Here is a 23,176-nt window from a genome sequence, read left to right on the forward strand (position 1 = left end):
AAAATAAAATAAAAAAACCTGAAAAATCACATCTACAGAAGTATTCACAGCCTTTGGCATGAAGCTCTAAATTGAGCTCAGGTACATTCTGTTTCCACTGATCATCCTTGAGATGTTTCAGTTGCTTCATTGGAGTTCACCTGTGGTAAATTCAATTGATTTGACATGATTTGAAAAGGTATACACCTGTCTATATAAGGTTCCAGGGTTGATCGTGCATGTCAAAGCACAAACCAAGCATGAAGACAAAGGAATTGTCTGTAGACCTCCGAGACAGGATTGTCTCGTGGCACAAGGCTGGGTAAGGTTACAGAAAAATTTCTGCTGCTCTGAAAATTCCACTGAGCACAATAGCCTCCATTACCCGGAAGTGAAGATGTTTGGAACAACCAGGACTCTGGCTGGCCATCTAAGCTGAGTGATTGAGGGAGAAGGACCTTAGTCAGGGAGGTGATCAATAACTCGATGGTCACTCTGTCTGAGCTCCAGTTTTCTTCTGTGTAGAGAGGAGAACCTTACAGTGGGACAGCCATCTGTGCAGCAATCCACCAATCAGGCCTGTATGGTAGAGTGGCCAGACAGAAGCCACTCCCCGCCTGGAATTTGTCAAAAGGCATCTGAAGGACTCTCAGACCATAAGAAACTAAATTCTCTGGTCTGATGAGACTAAAATTAAACTCTTTGGAGTGAATGCCAGGTGTTACATTTGGAGAAAACCAGGCACCGCTCATCACCAGGCTAATACCATCCCTGCAGTGAAGCATGGTGGTGGCAGCATCATGCTGTGGGGATGTTTTTCAGCGGCAGGAACTGGAAGACTAGTCAGGATAAAGGGAAAGATGAATGCAGCAATGTACAGAGACATCCTGAATGAAAAGCTGCTTCAGAGTGCTCTTGAACTTAGACTGGGGCGACGGTTCATCTTCCAGCAGGACACCACCAAAATATCAATAGAGTGGCTTCACAACAGCTCGGTGAATGTCCTTGAGTGGCTCAGCCAGAGCCCAGACCTAAATCCTATTGAACAGCTCTGGAGAGATCTAAAAAAGGGCTGGACACCGTCACTTCCCATCCAACCTGATAGAGCTTGAGAGGTACTGCAAAGAGAAATGGGCAAAAATTCCCAAAGACAGGTGTGCCAAGCTTGTGGCATCATATTCAAAAAGACTTGAGGCTGTAATTACTGCCAAAGGTGCATCAACAAAATATTGAGCAAAGGCTGCGAATACTTCTGTACATGTGATTTTTTAGCTTTTTTATTTTTAATAAATTTGCAACAATTTCAAAAAAATCTTTTTTTCACATTGTCATCATGGGGTATTGTGTGTAGAATTGTGAGGAAATAAATTAATTTGATGCACTTTGGAATAAGGCTGTAACATAAGAAAATGTGGAATAAGTGAAGTACTTTGAATACTTTTCGGATGCACTGTAACTTATATAAAACCCTCCAGTGTCTGTATCTGTAGTAACACTCAGTAAACAGCGGTGAGTTTGGTGAACTGGTGAATTTTACTGTCAATGACCCTGTTTAAATTCAGCCCAATTAAATTGTTTACAACTACTTAACTTTAAAAAAAAATTGTAAATCCAAGGAATCATCTTTGAATCATACTACACATACAACAACAGAGTTCAAAAGAAGTATAAATAAGCCAAACTTTATGATACATTACAGGTCAGCAAAGAACTTACTGTGCACAAATGTTTTCATGTATGGTTTGAGTCACTTTGAACACAGTTTCTGAATGAGTGAACATTTCCAGCAGCATCAGGCCTCATGTTTCCACTGTTACAACGAACAACAGCAGTTGCCATAACAATGCACTGTTTATGGTTTCCTGTTAAAAAGCCTGCATTTTTAGTGTGTTTAGGACATTTCAGGCCATTTATTAAAGCAGACCACAAATTCTCATACTTCCGAATCCATTGAGGAAACGCTGAGAGAAAAAAAAAAAGACAAAAACGTGCTCTTTTGGTAAGGCAACATGTCTAAAGTTCATTTATTTTATCAAATTTGATCTTAGACCACATTACTCAAATACTATATATATGTATATAGATATATATAGATATATATAGATATATATATATATATAGATAGATATATATACATATATATATATATATATATATATATATAATATAATTATATATATAATGTATGTATATATATATATATATATATATTATATATATAATATATTATATATATATATTGTATATGATATATATATAATATATGTATATATATTGTATATATATTGTATATATATATATATACAGTATATATATATACAATATATATACAATATATATATATATATATATATTATTATATATATATATATATATATATATATATGTATATATATGTATGTATATATATGTATGTATATATATACTTAAGGGGTGTTGAACTTATTATTATAATTTGGTCTCATTTATAGGAGCCTCAAGAACTGTGAAAACATACTTGGAACATAATTCATGTCTGAAGGGGATAAGACAAAAAGTCACAGCTTCCGGTTCATGTGGACTTTAAGACTTTAAGAAAAACTGACATTTCTGTAGGATGTCCCAAATACTGCACTGTATGTGTGTTTGAGGCAAAACAAAAAGTGAAAATCCAGTATAAATATAATAACATACTTCTTACAATCACTAGACCATATCAGGACAGACCTGCGACCCACTGAGAACCAGTGCTTCAAAAGGCAAACCCACAAAAAGCCAAAAACAGGTCTATTATTCTGACGTTTACACTCCCTTTCATTAGCGAGACTCTTAACGATGCCGATATCCTCAAGAAAAAACAAGACGTATTTTACAATCCAACTTTAAAATGCATCGTCATCATTCTAATGTTTATATGTGGTCACCGGCAATGAGACTTAACCAGATCAAAAGAGTCGATTCATTTGAATTGTTTAAGAAAACAGATTTGCTCGAACCTCAAGACTGGGTCAGGTCAAGGCTTTCAAAACAATGGGGAGGTAATCGCTTTACAAGTCAAATCTTTAATGACCTTTAAATCACACTGTTCTGACCACTGTGGCCTTTAATGACCCGCAGTGTTTATGAAAGAGCAGCCTGAGAATGCCATCTACTGACACTGCACTGCTATTTACTGTAACTGTAATGTACAGAAGAAGGAAATAAATATATATTTGGTTGGAATTAGACTGTTTTAAAACCTAGTGAGCTGCCTTGGTGCCTACTGCCTACAAAGGGAACACAAGATAACAATGGATTATGAGTTAGCACAATGCGAAGCTAACAGCATAGTATACTATGATGAGCATAAAAAATAAATAGAACAATAAATAAATAAATGGAACAAAAAATAATTCAAGTTATCTGACGATAATAAAAGTAGTTTAAAAGGTTATTAGCCCACACAGCTTGATTTAGTTTTAATTGAATCATGGAATTAATTGACCTGATGAATTGATGACTTTTATTTAATTTATAGTCATTTGAAACTATGAGATGGCCATGTAAATAATTGTACATTTATTTATTTTTTAGTTATTTATTTGTTTTTATTTAGTTTATTTACTTATTTGTTTTATTTATTTATATATATTTTTTTTTATTATTATTTTTTTATTTATTTATTTATATATTTATTTATACATTTATGTATGTATGTATTTATTTATACATTTATTTATTTTTTGTTTATTTATACATTCATTTAGTCATTTACATATTTATTAATTCATTTATATATTTATTAACTTATTTATTCATTTATATATTTTTTATTTTTTATTTATACATTTATTCATTTATATATTAATTCATTTTTACATTTATTTATTTTTTTATTTATTTATTTATACTTTTATTTATTCATTCATTTTCTTCCAGCCGCAACCCATCTTTGGGAAACATCCATATACACTCACTCACACACTACGGACAATTTTAGCCTACCCATTTCACCTGTACCACATGTCTTTGAACTATAGGGGAAACTGGAGCACCCGGACAAAACCCACGCTAAAGCAGGGGGAACAGGCAAACTCTACACAGAAATGCCAACTGACCCAGCCGAGGCTCGAACCAGTGACCTTCTTGCTGTGAGGCGACAGCACACCCTTTTGCGCCACTGCGTAGCCTTTTATTAATTTTTTTTTTTATTAAGACATGACTAAAACATATATTCTTAAAAAAAGATTAAGATTTTACAGAGAAACATGTTTTGCTTTTCATCTGTTGTTTTCAGATGTGAAAAGAGTGTAGCTTATTTGGTTTTATTTATATTATACAGTTAAAGTCAGAATTATTAGCCCTCCTTTTAATTTTTTTTCTTTTTTAAATATTTCCCAAATGATGTTTAACAGAGCAAGGAAATTTTCACAGTATGTCTGATAATATTTTTTCTTCTGGAGAAAGTCTTATTTGTTTTATTTCGGCTAGAAGAAAAGCAGTTTTGAATTTTTTTAAAAACATTTTTAGGTCAAAATTATTAGCCCCTTTAAGCTATTTTTTTATTCGATATCCTACAATACAAACCATCGTTATACAATAACTTGCCTAATTACCCTAACCTGCCTAGTTAACCTCATTAACCTAGTAAAGCCTTTAAATGTCACTTTAAGCTGTATAGAAGTGTCTTGAAAAAAATCTAGTCAAATATTATTTACTGTCATCAAATATCATTTACTGTCACCATGGCATGTTCAACATTTGTTGAACTTCTGTATTAGACAAAAATACATGTGACTTGACTCTATAAAAACTATAAAAATAAACACACACACGCACACGCACACGCGCACGCATTATATATATATATATATATATATATATATATATATAACATTATAAAAGAAATGGTTCTCATGTAAATATTGGTACAAAAATTAGGTAATGGCTTGCAGTATTTTATTTTACTTTATGCAGTTTATTATAGAATATATAGTTTCAAAATACTAATAATTCTAATAAAAAAATAAATTAGTTAAACTTCTGTATTTACATAAAAACTTGATTTGACTATATAAAAAATAAACTTATATTATTTATTATTTTATTTTGCTGCCAATATTTTTTTATCCTTTTTACTTTTAAATTTTAAACTGATACACTTAACACTAAAATAAACATAATTTGATTGAGATTGTAAAAATAAATTAGCCTATGTGTATAGATCCCAAAATTGTTATGATGATAATAATAATAATAATAATAATAATAAGAAGAAGAAGAATTATTATTATTATTATTATTATTATTATTATTATTATTATTATTATTAACAGTAATTTGAAACTATATTTTTTTAATTGGTCATCTAAATAATCATACAAAAATTTTTATTCAATTTAATTACATTTTCTATTTGTTATTTTGTTCATTTATTTCTATATACAAGTAATAAAAAATATATTAGATATTTTATTCTATATATATAAGCATATGTTAATAATATGCAAATAATATACTATGTATATGCTAATAAATTATACATTTGTTGAACTTTACTCGGTGATAAGATTACAAATGCGATTTTATTTACATAATGTCTTAACTTGATGCATATGATTTATATAAAAGTCAAGCAACCACTGTAAAGTTTCAAATGAGAGATAATAAAAAGTCAGCATATGGGTGAAATAATGCTCCATAATCAATCAGCATATACAGTATTTATGCAAAAATGACACTTATTTATACATGTACTTTAATTCGTGTATATTTGCTGTAATGTATTATGGGACCGCATAATGCAAACAGAGTAGCTCTAAAAACAACAATGCACTTATATTGAATCACAAACCCAGACCAGTATTTTTTTACATTCACTTTTTTTAAATACAATTCTGACAGCTAAACAGTACCTTATTGTGTATGACCACCACATTGTGACTGCCAGCGTTCATCCAAGTGTCCATGGCTTTGCAGATGCTGCAGATCTTATCCAAAGCAGGAGCGTGATGATCCGGCCAGCCAAAATCCAGCACCTCAAACAGAAAAACACACCACAGCAACAAATTAAAACTACAGGAACAAACACCTCCACATCAACTAGCAAAAAGCACAACCGTCTATTTAAATAAAACTTACTTTGGGGTTCAGCTTGGAGATATCCAAGCGCTTTTCACTGAGGTTGAAGAGCTGCAAAAAACATGCATAATTAATTCAAATAATACTAAACACTAAAAATCCACAAAGAATAACCGAAGCCAATGGATTACTAGAAAATAATGCATGTAATAAATAATATGTACAGTTGAGGTAAAAAATAATAGCCCTTTTGTGTTTTTTTCTTTTTCAAATATTTCTCAAATTATGATTAACAGAGCAAGAAATTTTTCACAGTATTACCTATAATATTTTGTATTATTTGTTTTATTTCGGCTAGATTTTTTTAAGGTTATTTTAAGGTAGGGCTGGGCAATCGGTATCGGAACACCATTGTCAATAACTGTAAAAATAAATAAATAAATAAATAAAGATTTGCTATGTAGTTTCAGTATGAAGCGTTCATTATACTTTTATTAAAATTTGGCTGCTGAATGCGTGCCTTTTACCAAAGTCAATTGTGAATGTTCAAGGAATCCACACGCATGTGCTTGTCACTTCAGGTCAGAATAACAACACGTGCAAAAATGAGTACCGTACAGCAGCAGTGAGGAGATTGTAAATAAATAATGGATGTAAGGATGTCGCCAGAGTGGCTTTTTGGTTTCTTTTCTTGTGCATCCCAGCCCCTGGCTCCCCATCTGAAAGATTTTTTAGCAAAAGGGTAATGTAGTCATCCAATTTCTCAATTTGTAATGCTGCAATATGCATACGAATAATGATGGCTGGTTCCTTGACTTGTAAGCTCAGATTTGATTAGCAATTTCTTTTGTTTACAGAGTTTGAGGTTTACTGCATCATTATTATTCACACCTTAAAGTTTGCTTTGAATGTTCAGCATTTACACTTTACCATTGCATTCTCTTTGTTTTATTTATCAAGTTTAAGAGTCTCTTTAACACTTATGATTATTTTATTATGAAGAGATCAGATATTTTGTTTAAATATTTTAGTTTTTAACTATTAAAACTAATTGCCTTAGTAAGGTTGGTAAATTAAAATAAAGTGGTAAAAAAAATCCTAATATTCCTAAATGTATTGTTAAAAATATTCAATAATTATTGATATCGAATGATATAAAACATGATATCGTGATCATTTTTTTGCAATATCACCCAGCCCTATTTTAAGGTCAATATTATTAACCCCCTTAAGTAATATTTGTTTTCAATTGTCTACTAAAGAAACCACCGTTATACAATGACTTGCCAAATTACACTAACTTGCCTATTTAACCTAGTTAAGCCTTTAAATGTCACTTTAAGCTGAATACTATATCTAGAAAAATATCTAGTCAAATATTATATACTGTCATCATGACTAATATAAAAGAAATCAGTTATTAAAACTATTATGTTTAGAGATGTGTTAAAAAAAATCTTCTTATCGTTAAACAGAAATTGTGGAAATAATATACAGGGGGGTTATAATTCTGACTTCAACTATATAAGTGATATACAACAGTATAATAGAGCTCCATATAAATGAATGTTGGTATTCAGAGATTTGCGTTCTCACCAGGTAGTTGTCTCCATGTTTGGAGCGCAGCATGTTTGCCACTTCTTTAATGTTGGCGCTGTAACTGGGCTCCTCTGCATTACTGGGAAAGGTGACCGAAATGATGCGCTCTGTGATGTAAACCAGATCCACCTCATAGTTCTCCTCCATGGCCTGGATCAAACTCAAACTCCTGCACAACCAGAAGACCAGAATGGTTACAGAACAACTGCATTATAACTGTATTAAAGGTGCCCTATAATGAAAATCTGGGTCTACCAAGGCATAGAAGAAGATATAAAGATCAGTATATGGAAGTGGGCATACTGTGAGCCTCAGACACCAGTGTTTCCTCTTTCTCATGTTTGCTTAGACAAAAGTCTTGTCACTTAACAGAAATAATGTACAGTATAGAATATAAAGTCATGGTGTAGTGGAAAAGAATGAATATTGTGTATGACTCCCATGAGCTTAGACGACTGCATCTATACAATGACCCAAATCACTTATTAATAAGTCATCTGGAATGGCAAAAAAAAAAAAAAAAAAAAAAAAAAAAAAAACCTTCTTGGAGGACTCGCGAGTTTCTTTGAATTCATTCTTTGGACTCATCTTCAATGTCTCGTCCTTCATCCTTACCCCAGACATGCTCAATAATGTTCATTTCTGGTGACTGGACTGGCCATTCCAAGAGCACCTTGACCATCTTTTGCTTAAGGAACTTTGATGTGGAGGCTGAAGTATGAGAAGGAGCGTCTACCCCTGCTGAAGAAGTCGCCCTCTCCTGTGGTTTGTAATGTAATGGGCAGCACAAATGTCTTGATACCTCAGGCTGTTGATGTTGCCAATCCACTCTGCAGATCTCTCGCACGCCCCCATACTGAATGTTACCCCAAACCATGATTTTTCCTTCACCAAACTTGACTGATTTCTGTGAGAATCTTGGGTCCATATGGGTTCCAATAGGTCTTCTGCAATATTTGTGATGATTGGGATGCAGTTCAACAGATGATTCATTGGAAAAATTTCTTTCTGCCACATTTCCAAATGATTAACTAGAAGTCAAGTTATTATTTGTTGGTCTTACAACTGGGATCGATGCTTGTAAATTCTACGAGTGTAAACCCTGGGGAACAACGGGCCAAGACAAAACAAACTGTGATGAGACTCATCGGGCCGTGCACGGGCCCTCCACATTTGCATGTATGCCTACTTTAGGTCATTCATCCTGACCTGATAAGCATAAAAACACATAACTTCATAAACTTAATAAAAACTCAGAACCTCTGAGATCCTTAATATGCAGGTCTCATGCTGCGTTTGATAAGAAACGTTTCTAGAAAACAAACAAGATAAATTTCCTCCCTTAGTTATTTTAAGCGTATATTTCACTTACTATCATACACTCACTATAATAATAAAAATAATATGAGACTGCTGACACGGTGGCTCAGTGGTTAACACTGTCGCCTCACAGCAAGGTCACTGATTTGAGTCCCAGTAGGGCCAGTTTGGCATTTCTGTGTGGAGTTTGCATGCCCGTGTCTGTGTGAGTTTCCTCCGGGTGCTCCGGTTTCCCCCACAGTCCAAGACATGCACTATAGGTAAATTGAATAAACTAAATTGGCTGTAGTGTATAAGAGTGTGTGTGTGTGTGTGCGTGCGTGCGTGTGTGTGTGTGTGAATGATTATGTATGGGTGGTTCCCAGTTCTGGGTAGTGGGTGGAAGGGCATCCGCTGTGTAAAACATATGCTGGATAAGTTGGCAGTTCATTCCACTGTGGCATCCCCCGATGAATAAAGGAACTAAGCTGAAGGGAAATGAATGAATGAATGTAATGCCAAAATTGATCTTCATTTACTTGTTCGTTTGTCCGATCAAAGAAGAGGAAAATGAAAAGACATGATATCATGAAAATCAGGAAAGGTTTTTTTTTTTTTAGATGAACGGCTCACCTCCGACATGTCAGCACTGAACAGCCTATTAAATGCATATCTGATGTTCAGTATGGCTTGGATCAAATATAGTGGGGAAAGATTGATTTGGGAGATAACAAATGAGATATGAAACTATCCTGCATGCCGTGTGTGCAACAGGGCAGACCAAAGAAAACAGTTCGCTCATATTAGTGAGCCTTACGACTGCCAAAGATAAAACCACAATCAGACCCGCTATCTGTGACCTCACTCTCTCACCACGTCTGGATTTAATGTTTATATATTCAGTTTATATTTCATAAATGTAATACAATACGTACACTATATGTCATATACTGATATATCTATTATGTTCATTGTTATTTTTGTGTTATACATCCATTCATTTTCCTCAGCTTAGTCCCTTTATTAATCAAGGGTCGCCACAGCAGAATAACCGCCAACTATTCCAGGATAGTTTTACACAGCTGATGCCTTTCCAGTTGCAAACCCATTACTGAGAAACACTTATACACACTCACACTCACAAACATACACTACGGACAATTTAGCTTACTCAATTCACCTATAGCACATGTCTTTCGATCAATCAGGGGTTTGATTCTAGTACACAACAGTCGGATTTTTGTTTTGGATGCTCCCTATTTAGGGAGTAAATGGGAGTTTGAACTGGAAAGACACCTGCTGATGTGTAAAGCCTGTTTCTGGCCTTGTTTAAGCAATGAAGACATTTACAGGTAAACTCTCTGGAGGTTTGTGGATGAGCTCAGCGTGTGTAACATACAACCACAATAAAGCCTGAAGAATCCAGTAATGTGCAGGATTTCTATGATCCCACATCAGCCCATACAGTTTGTGTTTTCATTCACTTTTAAACAAACATATGTACTGGCCTCTCTCAGTAAACGTTTAAATGAAGTCATTCGAATGGCTCTACTTTAACAAAACAACTGTTTAAGTAGACAAAGAATGGAAACAGTTATTCATGAAGCGATGATTAAACAATGGAAAAGGTGTACAGTAGGTTTAGGTGAAAGCACTTCTCAAATACTGTTTTATAGATTATGTCTGCATATTTGCACTCTTACTTGATTTGCATAAGTTAAATAGCAGCTAAAATGCCACAGATATAGCATGCAAATGAAATAGAGCTATCAGCGGCGAGCTTACTCTGAACATTTTAGAATATAAAAGAAATGTATATACAGTTGAAGTCTGAATTATTAGCCCTCCTGAATTATTAGCCCCCCTGTTTATTTTTTCCCCCATTTCTGTTAAACAGTGAGAATATTTTTTCAACACATTTCTAAACATAATAGTTTTAATAACTCATCTCTAATAACTGATTTATTTTATCTTTACCATGATGACAGTAAATAATATTTGACTAGATATTTTTCATGACACTTCTGTACAGGTTAAACTGACATTTAAAGGCTTAACTACGTAAATTAAGTTACCTATGCAGGTTAAGGTAATTAAACAAGTTATTGTATAATGATGGTTTGTTCTGTAGACTATCAAAAAAAATTGCTTAAAGGGGCTAATAATTTTAAAAAAAAAAAAAAAACTTTTTTATTTCAGCTGAAATAAAACAAATAAGACTTTCTCCAGAAGAAAAAAATATTATCAGACATACTGTGAAAATTTCCTTGCTCTGTTAAACATCATTTGGGAACTATTAAAAAAAAAGAAAAAAAGATTCAAAGGGGGGCTAATAATTCGGACTTCAACGGTGTATATATAAATATATTTGTTTTTTGGTAATGTAACAACGTGCACCTTAAGATACTTTAGAACAATGATTATTGTGAAAGTGCTATACAAATAACTTGAATTGAAATGAATGAATATAAAAAATGCAGTTTTTTAATATACATTAACTAAACAAATTGTAAACTATTGGTTAACTAAACATATTGTGGGGCAACATGGTGGCTCAGTGGTTAGCTGCCTCACAGCAGGAAGGTCGCTTGTTCGAGTCCTGGCTGTGTCTGTTGGCATTTCTGTGTTGAGTTTGCATGTTTTCCCTGTGTTTGCGTGGGTTTCCTCTAGGTGCTCCGGTTTCCCCCACAGTCCAAACACATGCACCTAAAGGTAAACTGAATAAACTAAAGAATCTAGCATTTCTAAAAAGTTTCAGGTGATGGTTTGGACACAAAGTCCTTTAACATGGAAAAGATTTAGCATGCCTCTCGCGTCAATCTGGCAGCCTGTGTTTGTGTGGAGTTGTCAGATGAGAGGCCAGTTGAAAAAGTGTTTTGATTTTAGACTGCAATACCTAGATCAACCACTGGGTGTCAATCTTACATACTGCATCTTTAAAATGTACAACAACTTATGCAATATATAAGAAAATTATTTAAATTAATTATATATTAAATAATTATATATATATATATATATATATATATATATATATATATATATATATATATATATATATATATATATATATATATATATGTTAGTTAAAGTCAGAATTATTAGTCCCCTGAATTATAAGCATTAAATTTAATAATAATAATAATAATAATAATAATAATAATAATAATAATAATAATAATAATAATAATAATAACAACCCAACATTGGTTTTATTCATTTTTGACCCATATTGGGTTAAAATAACCCAATATTTTTTAGAGAGTATAAAATCTGTCTTGGCATACGAAAACAGGAATGCTCCTTTTGGCAGAACACAAAGAGGTCTCAAAGGATCTTATTTTAAGGTTGAGTCCAAACGGAAAGTTTCCTAAAACACGAGATAAATAAAATTGCTGCCCATGTAAATAATAAGCAACATTTTTTCCCTGGTTACAGAAACAGAAGCTGTATTTATACAACAACACAAGGATGATCTTTTATGCAAGAATCATATCTTTCGGTTTGCGTCCTTTGAGTTTCCAATGATAAGAAAATACTTTAGAATCAAAGAAGATGAAGCACCTTTGACTTCTGTAGTAGTGGCAAAAATATGATGATTTTAAATAATATATAAGCTGTGTCCCAAACGGCCACTATAAATGGCCGCTTATAGACTATGTACTTATGCACTTACATACTCTACAGCATAGTATCTGCTTGTTAAGTAGTGACATATGGAGGACTGTTTTTCAGAAAATATTTGTTTATGACCACTTTTTAGTCATATCACACATTAAAATGAATTTGATATAAAATCATGATGGACTTGCTGCATCACCCATATTTTAACAATTAATAAAACATTAACCACTTTCTGGCCATCGGATATTAGACCTGGATATTTATATTGCGATCGTGATTTTTGAAAGTAATACGACACATTGTAAACGTTTATTATTACTGTTTGATGAGTCTCCCCATACAGTTTGATATAGCGATTGGACCTGGAAGCCGCTTCGTGTGACGTCACACTTAACAAACGGATCTGAATGTAGTGTCGTCCCAAATGGAACACTAGCGTTTTTTTTTTTTACTAAGCAGAAATTCAAACCGTTTCCCTATTGATGTTTGACGGTTGCCAATTCAGCTAAATAAATGACCAAACTCCCAAATAATACGTGCCATGAGTATAACCGCATTCACCACTGGGAGGTGGTATAAACACTCTCGTAGCATAATTTTGCTTTCACATTCCAAAATAAATAAAGTAATCCAACATCAGTGACAGAAAGCTTCGCCCCTTCTGCTACAGTACGTGAACAGCGGCCATTGAGTGGGTGAAGTGCGTGAAGTGTCCAACATTCCACGCTTCATTTTAACGGTTGAATAAGTGCATCTTCCAGGTATTTACAGTGCACTTTGTGTTTAGAGCTTTAGAGTGTGAATGCACTACATACACTATTTATAATACAAAATGGCGTAGAATAGTACATAAGTATGCGATTTGGGATGCACCTATTGACTTCATTTTAATGTAATCTACCTCTCAATGCAATTGTACCAACAAATCCAGATTTCCACACTGCGAAAAACATCAGTCAAAGGTACGATTAAAAAAAAAAAACCAAATTTCGCAATAAATATATCGCAATAATATTTACAGTTCTGTAAGATGACGGTGTGTTCAGAGTAGTCTTGAACACCTTGATTAGTTGGATCAAGTATGTTTGGTTAGGGTTGGAGCAAAACCGTGCAGAGCTGCGGTTCTCCAGGAATTGAATTTGAGACCTATGCATTAGATCAATAATAAAGAAATATATGTTAAAAACTTAAAATACACTGTCATCTTACAGAACTGTAAATATTATTGCGATATATTTATTGGGAAATTTGTGTTTTTTTTTAATCGTAGCTTTGACAGATGTTTTTCGCAGTGTGAAAATCTGGATTTGTTGGTCTCCAGAAATTGAGTTTGAGACCCAAGTAAAAACTAGATTTTACTAAATATAAAACACCCATATGAATAGTAATGATAAAAGAAGTGCATAATACATTAGTAATACATAGTACATAACATTAATCAACTAATTTGTGATTAAGACTAAATTATAATTACAAAATTATCCTGTTGATTTTTTATTGTTCTTTCCAAGTGATGTTAACAGAACAAGGATGTTTTTCGCAGTATTTTCTCTTATACTTTATTATGGTGGAAGTCTTTCGTTTAGTTTGGCTGAAATAAATATTATAATCCCCTTAAATATATTTTATTATTTATTGAAACATTTTATTTTAGTTTAAATTTTACATTATTGTTTTTTTATTGTATTTAATAGAATTTATTTATAAGTTAATTTAATGTAATTTGATTTAATTTTGCTATTTTGTTTTATTTTATTTTATTTTAAGTTTTATTTAATTTGTTTATTTATTTTTTATTTTAGTTTTTATTTTTATTTATTTTTTATTTTATTTTATTTTTTATTCTATTTTTTATTATTTTATTTTTTTAATATTTTATTGTATTATTATTACTTTTTATTTAATTAATTTATTCTTTTTTTATTTATTTAAAAATATATATTTTTTATTTAATTAGTTTTTATTTATTTTAATTAATTTCATTTCATTTTCGCATACAGAACAAACCACTGTTGTACAATAGATTGCTCAGTGAATCTAACTAAAACCTAGTCAGCCTAGCTAACCCTTTACACTGCACTTTACACTAATATCTTCTAAATAACTAGTAAAACAGTATATACTGCCATCATGGACAAAAGAAATTAGTTACTAAATCTATTACATTAAAAAAATATGTTGGGAAAATAAAATCAATAATTTTCTTCAATAATAGCATATTCTGTTCAATACTGTCTTCGTTTTCGACATTAATTATGTTAACGCAGATGTGCTTTCCTCACATGTGGCCAGTGTCTCATTTACAGTATCTACATTAAACGATCGTCCAAGATAAACATGCTGTTATTTATCTAACATACAGTATGTGGGAGAGAAGCCCTATTAGGACATCACAACCGCTCTCTGGAGATTGTGTAGATGCTTTAAAGCCTGTTTATTCTTCAACTCATAAACTGCAATAAAGAATGCGAGACAGATCCAAGCGGAGTCAAATGTCAAACAGAGCTGGATGCAGGAATGTTATGAAGATCCCTTGAGATGTTCACTATACAACTGCATGAGAACTTGCCCAAACTGCTTTACGATGAAGAGAACAGCATCTTTTACCTGGACGGTCTGCGTCGAGACTCCATGCTCTTGGAGGATTTGGTTGAGCCCTGAAACAAATGGAAAATACAGTCATATTTTATTTTCATATTCAATCCTGCTATCGGCAAACCATTAACTAAGACATTTAGCTTAATATACTACTAATTTAATCCTTATTAATTGTTAGGTTAGTAAGGGATGTAAAATAAGATGCTAATCAACAGTTAATCTGGTAATAACAAGCAGCCAATATTAAATGGAGTGAATTAACTAAAGTGTTTTCGAAAATACTACTTAGGATTGTACAAATCAGAGGGAAGCTTTGCTTTGGCCACACTTTACAATAAGGTTCCATTAGTTAATGTATTCACTAACATGAATTGAGAACGGACAATACTTGTTGAGCATTTATTAATCATAGTTCAACACTGATGCATTATTAATGTCCAAAGTTGTGCTTGTTAGCATTAATGCACATTAAGTACTAACAATGAATTACTTCAGGTCATGTATGGTAATGAATATGTACAGTATATGGCAATGTTGATGCGTTTGGTCTTGGCGGAATAGATCTGCTACGCTGCTACTGCTGCTTTGATGATTATGGCAAAGTGACAAAACTTGCTACTGCCAGTATATTCAAAGACATGCAGTCTGAGAATACAACACACTGCTGCAAAAACGATAAACATGTAACCCCTGTAGCAGATCTAAACACAGGTGGAGCTGGGGTGGCAGAGGGTCTCCAAAAAAAAGCACTGCAACATTACAGCTGTCACGATCACCAGAGATTTGGACCTTGTAGATCGCTGGAAAACATGCGGATCGCTAGTATGTCTCCCGGACTACAATTCTGCCACTCAAATGAACTACAAATCCCATCATTCACGACACACACACCTGGCCCGTATTCGCCTTGATTGCAAACACAGAGCTGAAGCTTGTGAAGACTGATTACTAGGACTATAAATACAGCTCACTAACACACACATTACTGAGTCTTGGTTACTTTAAGAGAGCATTTCCTAGCATTTTTTTCTTCGTGTTTCCCTTGTTTGCTTTACTGTTAATGTTGTTTTGCAGCCTGTCCTGACCATTCGCCTATTTTTCTGGATTACACTATTGGATTACCCATGTTGTACTATTTGCTCCTGTTGATCCTGCCTGTCTAGCCATCCCTTTGCTTTATTAAAGCTGCATCTGGAACTTTATCTCCATGTACACACTTATCACAACTGCGAAGAACAACACTGAGCATTTAAAATGTTGAGGAGAAAGCTCATTGGTTGCTGAAGGACATTAACCAATCTCCTGCACCATGTGTGTAATGATGTAGGAGCAGATTAGGTGACCTGTTTCAAAATGCAGAATGATCTTGAAAACTTCTTGTTTTATATATCTTCACTAATGCTTTAAAACTCAAATGACAACAGACGACATATCAATAATACTGAAATAATGTAAATATATAGTTCACAAAACCAAAGACATAATGACAAAACCTTCACAAAGCAGTTTAAAGACTATAACAAGGATTTTATGGCGTGTTTTTCTTTATATTATTGCAAAATTATATAAAAAAAAAAAAAAACACAGATTACCAGTTTTCTGTATTTTTTGCTCACGTTTGGGTTTTTCCCCCATTTATTTATGCTTTTGATTTGCATTATGGGATCTTAATCGATAAACTATTTTGGTAGTTGAAAATATTGAAAAAGTGACGTTTTAAATAGTTTTATTTTGTCTGGCCTGGTGTTGTATATTATGACACAAAAACCTGGTAATAAACTCCTAGTACTTGTTTTCTGTTATTTTACACTTAAATCTATATATTTATATTGCATTTCTTACACAATACATAGATTCAAGCTAATAAAATGCCAATAAAAGTCAACTTGCTAAACTGCAGTTGAATTTTCAACATCAAAAATCGACAGAGCAGAGATTAAGCTCCAATAATGCAATTCATAACCTCATATACATGTTCATAAACATGTAAATCACAAAATACAGAACCTTTTACTTCAAAAAAAAAAAAAAAAAAAATATATATATATATATATATATTTTTTTTTTTTTCTACACTGCAGAGCTGTTGGTAGAGTATGAAACACAACTGACAGCTGTTCACCCTATAGAGATAATCTCAAAATGACCAAATCACATCTAATTATTGAGCCTGGCTGATAAAGAGGACAATCACTAATAATGATCTCACAAAAACGACAGTTTCCAGATGTTTGTAGCCCATTTCCTGTTTAAAAATGACCGTAAAGCAGTTTTCCACAGGGGACGTTTACTGTGCATCTCCAGAGCTCATGCTGTTCTGCTGATTACACCAATGAAAAGACCATTTGTTTGGACTGTTTCGTGTTGGTTTGTGTTTTTCCGTATATAAACCAGCTTTAACACAGGTTGAAGAGAGCATTATTTGCATCTGTATCAAACATTTAACATTATATCTCATCTGTATAAATTGTAGAAACAATGACAGTCTGTTGAGGTGAGGGAATTAAAGGGATGATTCACCCAAAAATCTAATTTCTGTCCAAATTGACTCTCCCTGTACTTGTTTCAAGCCTTTATGAGTTTCTTTCATCTGTTAAACACAAAATACATTTCGAAGAAAAGATAGAAACCCGTCACCATTGACTTCCATAGTATTTGTTCATCCTTCTCTCAGAAATAAAGGTACAAGAGCTGTCAACCGGGGTGGTACCTTTTCAAAAGGTACACATTTGTAACTAAAGGGTCCTTATTAATACCTCAAGGGTACATATTAATACCTAAAAAGTACAAAAGTGGACCTCTTGAAATCTTTAGGTACTTATATATATACCTTTGATGTACCAACATGGACCTAGGGTTGTCACGATACTGGAATTCGATACTAATCGGTACTGAAATTTTAAAAACGTCCATTTCTCGTGAACATTTGAGCGCTTTGGAGCATGCTCTTCAACAGCGCTGATTTGCCATTGTGTTAGCATGCTCAACAGAAAAGACTGTGATTGGCCGTGAAGGTCATCGGTTCACTGAACTCACCGCTGTTTATTGAGTATAACCACAGATCCAGGGACACATAAAGGGGACGTTTTAAAGCAGCGATTCATCAGCGGATCGCTAGTATGATAGCTTATAAACAAATCAGCTGATCGACGTGACTTTGAAACACACAAGTGTCCCTGTAGCTGTGATTACAATCAGTAAACAGCGGTGAGTTTTGGTGAACTGATGACCTTCACGGCCAATCACAGTCATTTCTGTTAAACACCATGGCAAATCAGCGATGTTTAAGAACGAGCTCCACAGCGCTTAAATGTTTTCTTAAATTTTCTTCTTATGTGTTCAACAGAAGAAAGAAACTCATAAAAGTGTATAACCACTTGATGATGAGTAAATAATAAGTACATGTTAATTTGTAAGTGAACTATTCATTTAAACTACACTGTAAAAATGTGATTATTTACTTTACCTTAAAAAAGGCAACAAGTTGACTTAAAAAAGTGAGTAAACCCATTGTAACTTGAAACTGCTAAGTTGATTTAACTTATTTTTTTTCTATAATTATGCACATTATGTTCATAAGATGGTTTTGCAATCCAGGATTACATTTGATTAAATAAAATATGGACTGGCTCTGGCAAAAGGAATGTTTCCTTTTACTCATCCTTTACTTGAACCCTTTATGCTTTAAAAGAAGATATTTCAAAGAATGATGGAAACTTGTAACCTTTGACTTCCATAGTAATTGTTTATCCTACAATCGAAGTCGGTGGTTACAGGTTTTTAGCGTTCATCAAAATATCTTATTTTGTGTTAAAAAGAAGAAAGAAACTCAAAGTGTATAACAACTTGATGAGTAAATAATGAGTAAATGTTAATTTGTGAGTGAAATTTTAATTTAAACTCTGCTGTAAAAAGTGATTTACTTTACTTAAAAAAGTGAGTAAACCCATTGCCTTAAAAGAGACAAGTTGAATTAATTTAAAAAGTGAGCAAACCCATTGTAACTTGGAACTGTTAAGTTTATTTAACTTATTTTTATATACATTTAAGCACATAGTTCATAAGATGGTTTTGAAATCCAGGGTCACATTTGATTAAATAAAATATGGACTGACTCTGGAAAAGGACTGCTTCTTTTTACTCACCCTTTACTTGTTTTAAACCCTTTTGAGTTTCTTTCTTCTATTAAACACAAAAGAAGATATTTCAAAGAAAGGTGGAAACCTGTAACTATTGACTTCCATAATACCTGTTTTTCCTACAATTGAAGTCGATGGTTATAGGTTTTCAGCGTATTTACTTTACTTAAAAAAGTGAGTAAACCCATTGCCTTAAAAGAGACAAGTTGTATTTAATTAAAAAATAAAGTAAACCAATTGTAACTTGGAATTGTTAAGTTGGTTTAATCTATTTATTGTTTTATAATTATGCACATAGTACATAAGATGGTTTTGTAATCCAGGGTCACATTTGATTAAATAAAATGTGGACTTGGCTCCAGAAAAGGACTGTTTCCAAACAGGTTTTCACCAAAAAATGAAAATTTTGTCATAATTTATACTCACCTTTTACTTTATTCAAACCTTTATGAGTTTCTTTCATCTGTTAAATGCAAAAGAAGATATTTCAAAGAAAGATGCACCCTTGTAACCATTCCATAGTATTTGTTTATCCTACAAGTGAAGTTGATGGTTACAGGTTTTCAGCGTTCTTCAAAATCTTTTGTGTTCAACAGAATAAAGAAACTCATAAAAGTGTATAACCACTTGAGGGTGAGTAAATGATGAGTAAATGTTCATTTGTGAGTTAAATTTTGATTTAAATTAGACTGTAAATGTGATTATTTGTTTTATACTTAAATAATTGATGACCAATAGAAAACCTGTTTGGAAACAGTCCTTTTCAAGAGCCAGTTCATATTTTATTTAATCAAATGTGACCCTGGATTATAACAACAGCCTTATGTTGCTAGGGTATATCTGTGGGAATAGCCAAAATACAGTGTCAAAACTGTCAAAATCATTCAAATATTAATTAAAAATCATGCTCCATGAAGACATTTTGTAAATGTTCTTTCGTAATACAACAAAACTTGATTTTTGATTAGTAATATCAATTATTTAAAAAAAATTAGTAAACCTGTTGCCTTAAAATTGTCAAGATGACTCTACTTAAAGGTGCAGTATGTACGTTTGACACAGTGGTTGAACTAGGTATTGCATTCCTGAAACAAAACACAGGCAAACGCAGGTTGCCAGATTGAGAATGCAGGAGTGTGCCTGACTATCGAGCCTAAATGCTGATTTAAGGGTGATTTAAATTGTGCTCTAAATAAAAGCAACGGCACGAGATAGAAGGGATATTTTATATTAAAATGGGTTTTGTTCTAACCAACTCCTGGCACTGATATTTTAGAAATGGCTTCTATTTTTTTCCAGCTAAACAACGGAAACCTGACAATGATCACCTCAGGTACACCTCATCTATTTTTTTGGCGTTAAATGCTAATAAAGTGAGTGTAAATGCCATTTTACATGACATTTATTGCCATACTACTGAAAGCAGCAACAGATAGTTCACCTCAGATCTTGAAAATAAAATAAACCCTTTGAAATTGAACTTTACAACTTTAGACTAAAAATCAACACATATCAGTGGTTCAGCATCTATACTTCATGTTAAAGAGGGTTAATATGTATTAATAAGATTATAAACCTTACCAATATTGTCATGTAGTGTGTTGTTAGGACAGGGGGTTACAATGTAGCCTGCTCACCTAAAGTTTATATTAATAATAATAATAATAATACTAATAATAATAATAATAATAATAATAATAATTCCTTACATTTATATAGCACTTTTCTAGACACTCAAAGGGGGGGAATCTCCTCATCCCCTACCAGTGTGCAGTATCCACCTGGATGACGCGACGGCAGTCATATTGCGCCAGACTGCACACCACACATCAGCTGATTGGTTGAGAGGACAGAGTGTTGAAGCCAATTGTAATATGGGGAAGGTTAGGAGGCCACGATGGACAGAAGCCAGTGGGCAAATTTGGCCAGGATGTTGGGGTTAAACCCCTACTCTTTTTCGAAGGACATCCTGGGATTTTTAACGACCACCTCGATTTAACGTCTCATTCGAAAGACTGCGCTTCGGGCAGCAACCTAGCTTTCCCATGTGGTCTTCCATCCAGGTACTGACCGGGTGCAGCCCTGCTTAGCTTCAATGGGCAACCATGTGAGATTTACAGAGAGCTTGCTGCCGGCTAAATCGTTCATAATATTTATATTATTTGCTAATTAATAACCTCATGTGGAACTCTAAATCTGCATCTCATTTTGGAGTCTGCTACTGTCCACCGGAGGTCACAATTTGATCATGGACGCATGTTTTCAGAGCCTTTCTGAATGAATGAAATACGCTGTTTTCCAACAAGGCAACCCAGGGTGCTGAAATATAATTGGCTGAACTGGCAGTGGGTGGGTAGAAAAACCCCAAACAAAGACAGTGTTCCAGCACGTAACTTGCATTTTCAAAGCAGAATAACTATAGCTTTGTTTTTTAGATAAACAAGAATGTTCGCTTAGCATGTTTCTTTAATATCTGCAAGCATATTGTGTTATTTTTATGCTTTAAGAGAGTCAAAAACTTACAGAAAGCACCTTTAAAAAAAGTGAGCAAACCGTTGTAACTTGGAACTTTTAAGTGGCTTTAACTTAGTTTTTTATAATCCACATAGTTTATTTACTTTTAAAAATAAGGCAACGTGTTTACTTTAAGTAAAGTCAACTATTTGTTTAAAAATCAAGAGGCTAACTTACTTATTTTAAGTAAAGTCAACTAATAGTGCTGGGTGATTTGGCCTAAAATCTAAATCTCGATTAATTGAACATTTGGACTCGTTTACAAGTAATGAACAATTATTTTATTTACTTTTTTATTTTGCCAATAGTCCAATGACATGTTTTGTACAGTAAATATGCTCACGTTACAAGTAAAAGATTTTTATTTCACTTTTATTTTGATTTCAATTTCAAAGGAATTTAAGGAAACACACACTATCTACTATCTATGATTATTTATTAAACATCAACTCTAAACAACTGAAATTAAAACACATAAATAATATTTTAAACAATGTATTTCTTGCATCTTATGAAGACAAATATTTTGATGTAAATAATAATTTTAACAATAATAACAAAAATAACAAAAACAATAATAATAAGTAATGTAATGGGAAATATGCTGTCTTAAAGACTTAACAGAGTGAGGTCATGTGACTCCATATGTGGTAGGGAAAGTAATCAAAAAAATTGACCGAAAAAGGTTTATAGATCGATTTTAGGTTTTGAACGTAGATTTGGATTACTTTTTGATTAATTGCCCAGCCCTATCAACTAATCATTTTTTAGAGTGTATATGTATTTTAAAAAGTGTCTTTTTTGGCAATTTGATTTGGTGCTTGTAGTGTGACAAAAATACACCTTTAATATCACATCAAGAGACAAAGAAAAGTGCAAATATCCTCAACTCTGAGTCTCACAAAAGTAGGAGAGCCTCGAAAGATGGGTGGTTTACGCTCACCGTCTAAATGACATACTAGGGCATGACTGACATGGCTAAAAAGGAACAATGCTTACTAAGAAAACCCAGAATCCAACGTATAATTACACACAGTGCTGAGGCCCTTTTCTAGAGACTGTATGGACTTTACATGTGGTTTTCCATATGTAGCAGTCTTAGAATAGTATAGAACAACTTGAGGAAATGAAATGATGGGAAAATTTTACGTTTGGATGTCTGCAATGGGACAACAGCATACTGAGGTTTGAATCCGGTTTACATGGGAAATTGTTTAATGACTGATGCCTTAGTGTGTATAACTATATTAGATTTGGATTTAATCATACATTTTATTCAGAAATAAGCAAGATTATAGTATCCAACAGATCCTATTTGAGACTTTGGACCACAAAACTGGTCTTAATGTGAATCAGTTAGATTCTCATCATAAGGTACTGGCGTG

The 23,176-nt window shown here is 33.0% G+C and overlaps 1 protein-coding gene across 9 annotated transcripts in view; it reads right to left on the bottom strand.

The window, feature by feature from the left end:
- Positions 1-23,176, bottom strand: part of tns1b (tensin 1b) — a 549,979-nt gene that overhangs the window by 149,157 nt on the left and 377,646 nt on the right. For all 9 annotated transcript variants that reach the window (XM_056465912.1, XM_056465911.1, XM_056465908.1 and 6 more), the window contains 4 exons: positions 15,148-15,197; positions 7,615-7,786; positions 6,079-6,129; positions 5,853-5,975 (listed from right to left, as the gene is read on the bottom strand). In XM_056465912.1, the coding sequence (XP_056321887.1) occupies positions 5,853-5,975; positions 6,079-6,129; positions 7,615-7,786; positions 15,148-15,197 (396 nt within the window). The remainder of the gene's footprint in view (positions 1-5,852; positions 5,976-6,078; positions 6,130-7,614; positions 7,787-15,147; positions 15,198-23,176) is intronic.

Source organism: Danio aesculapii, chromosome 9, assembly GCF_903798145.1.
Source record: "Danio aesculapii chromosome 9, fDanAes4.1, whole genome shotgun sequence".
Taxonomy (NCBI): Eukaryota; Metazoa; Chordata; class Actinopteri; order Cypriniformes; family Danionidae; genus Danio; species Danio aesculapii.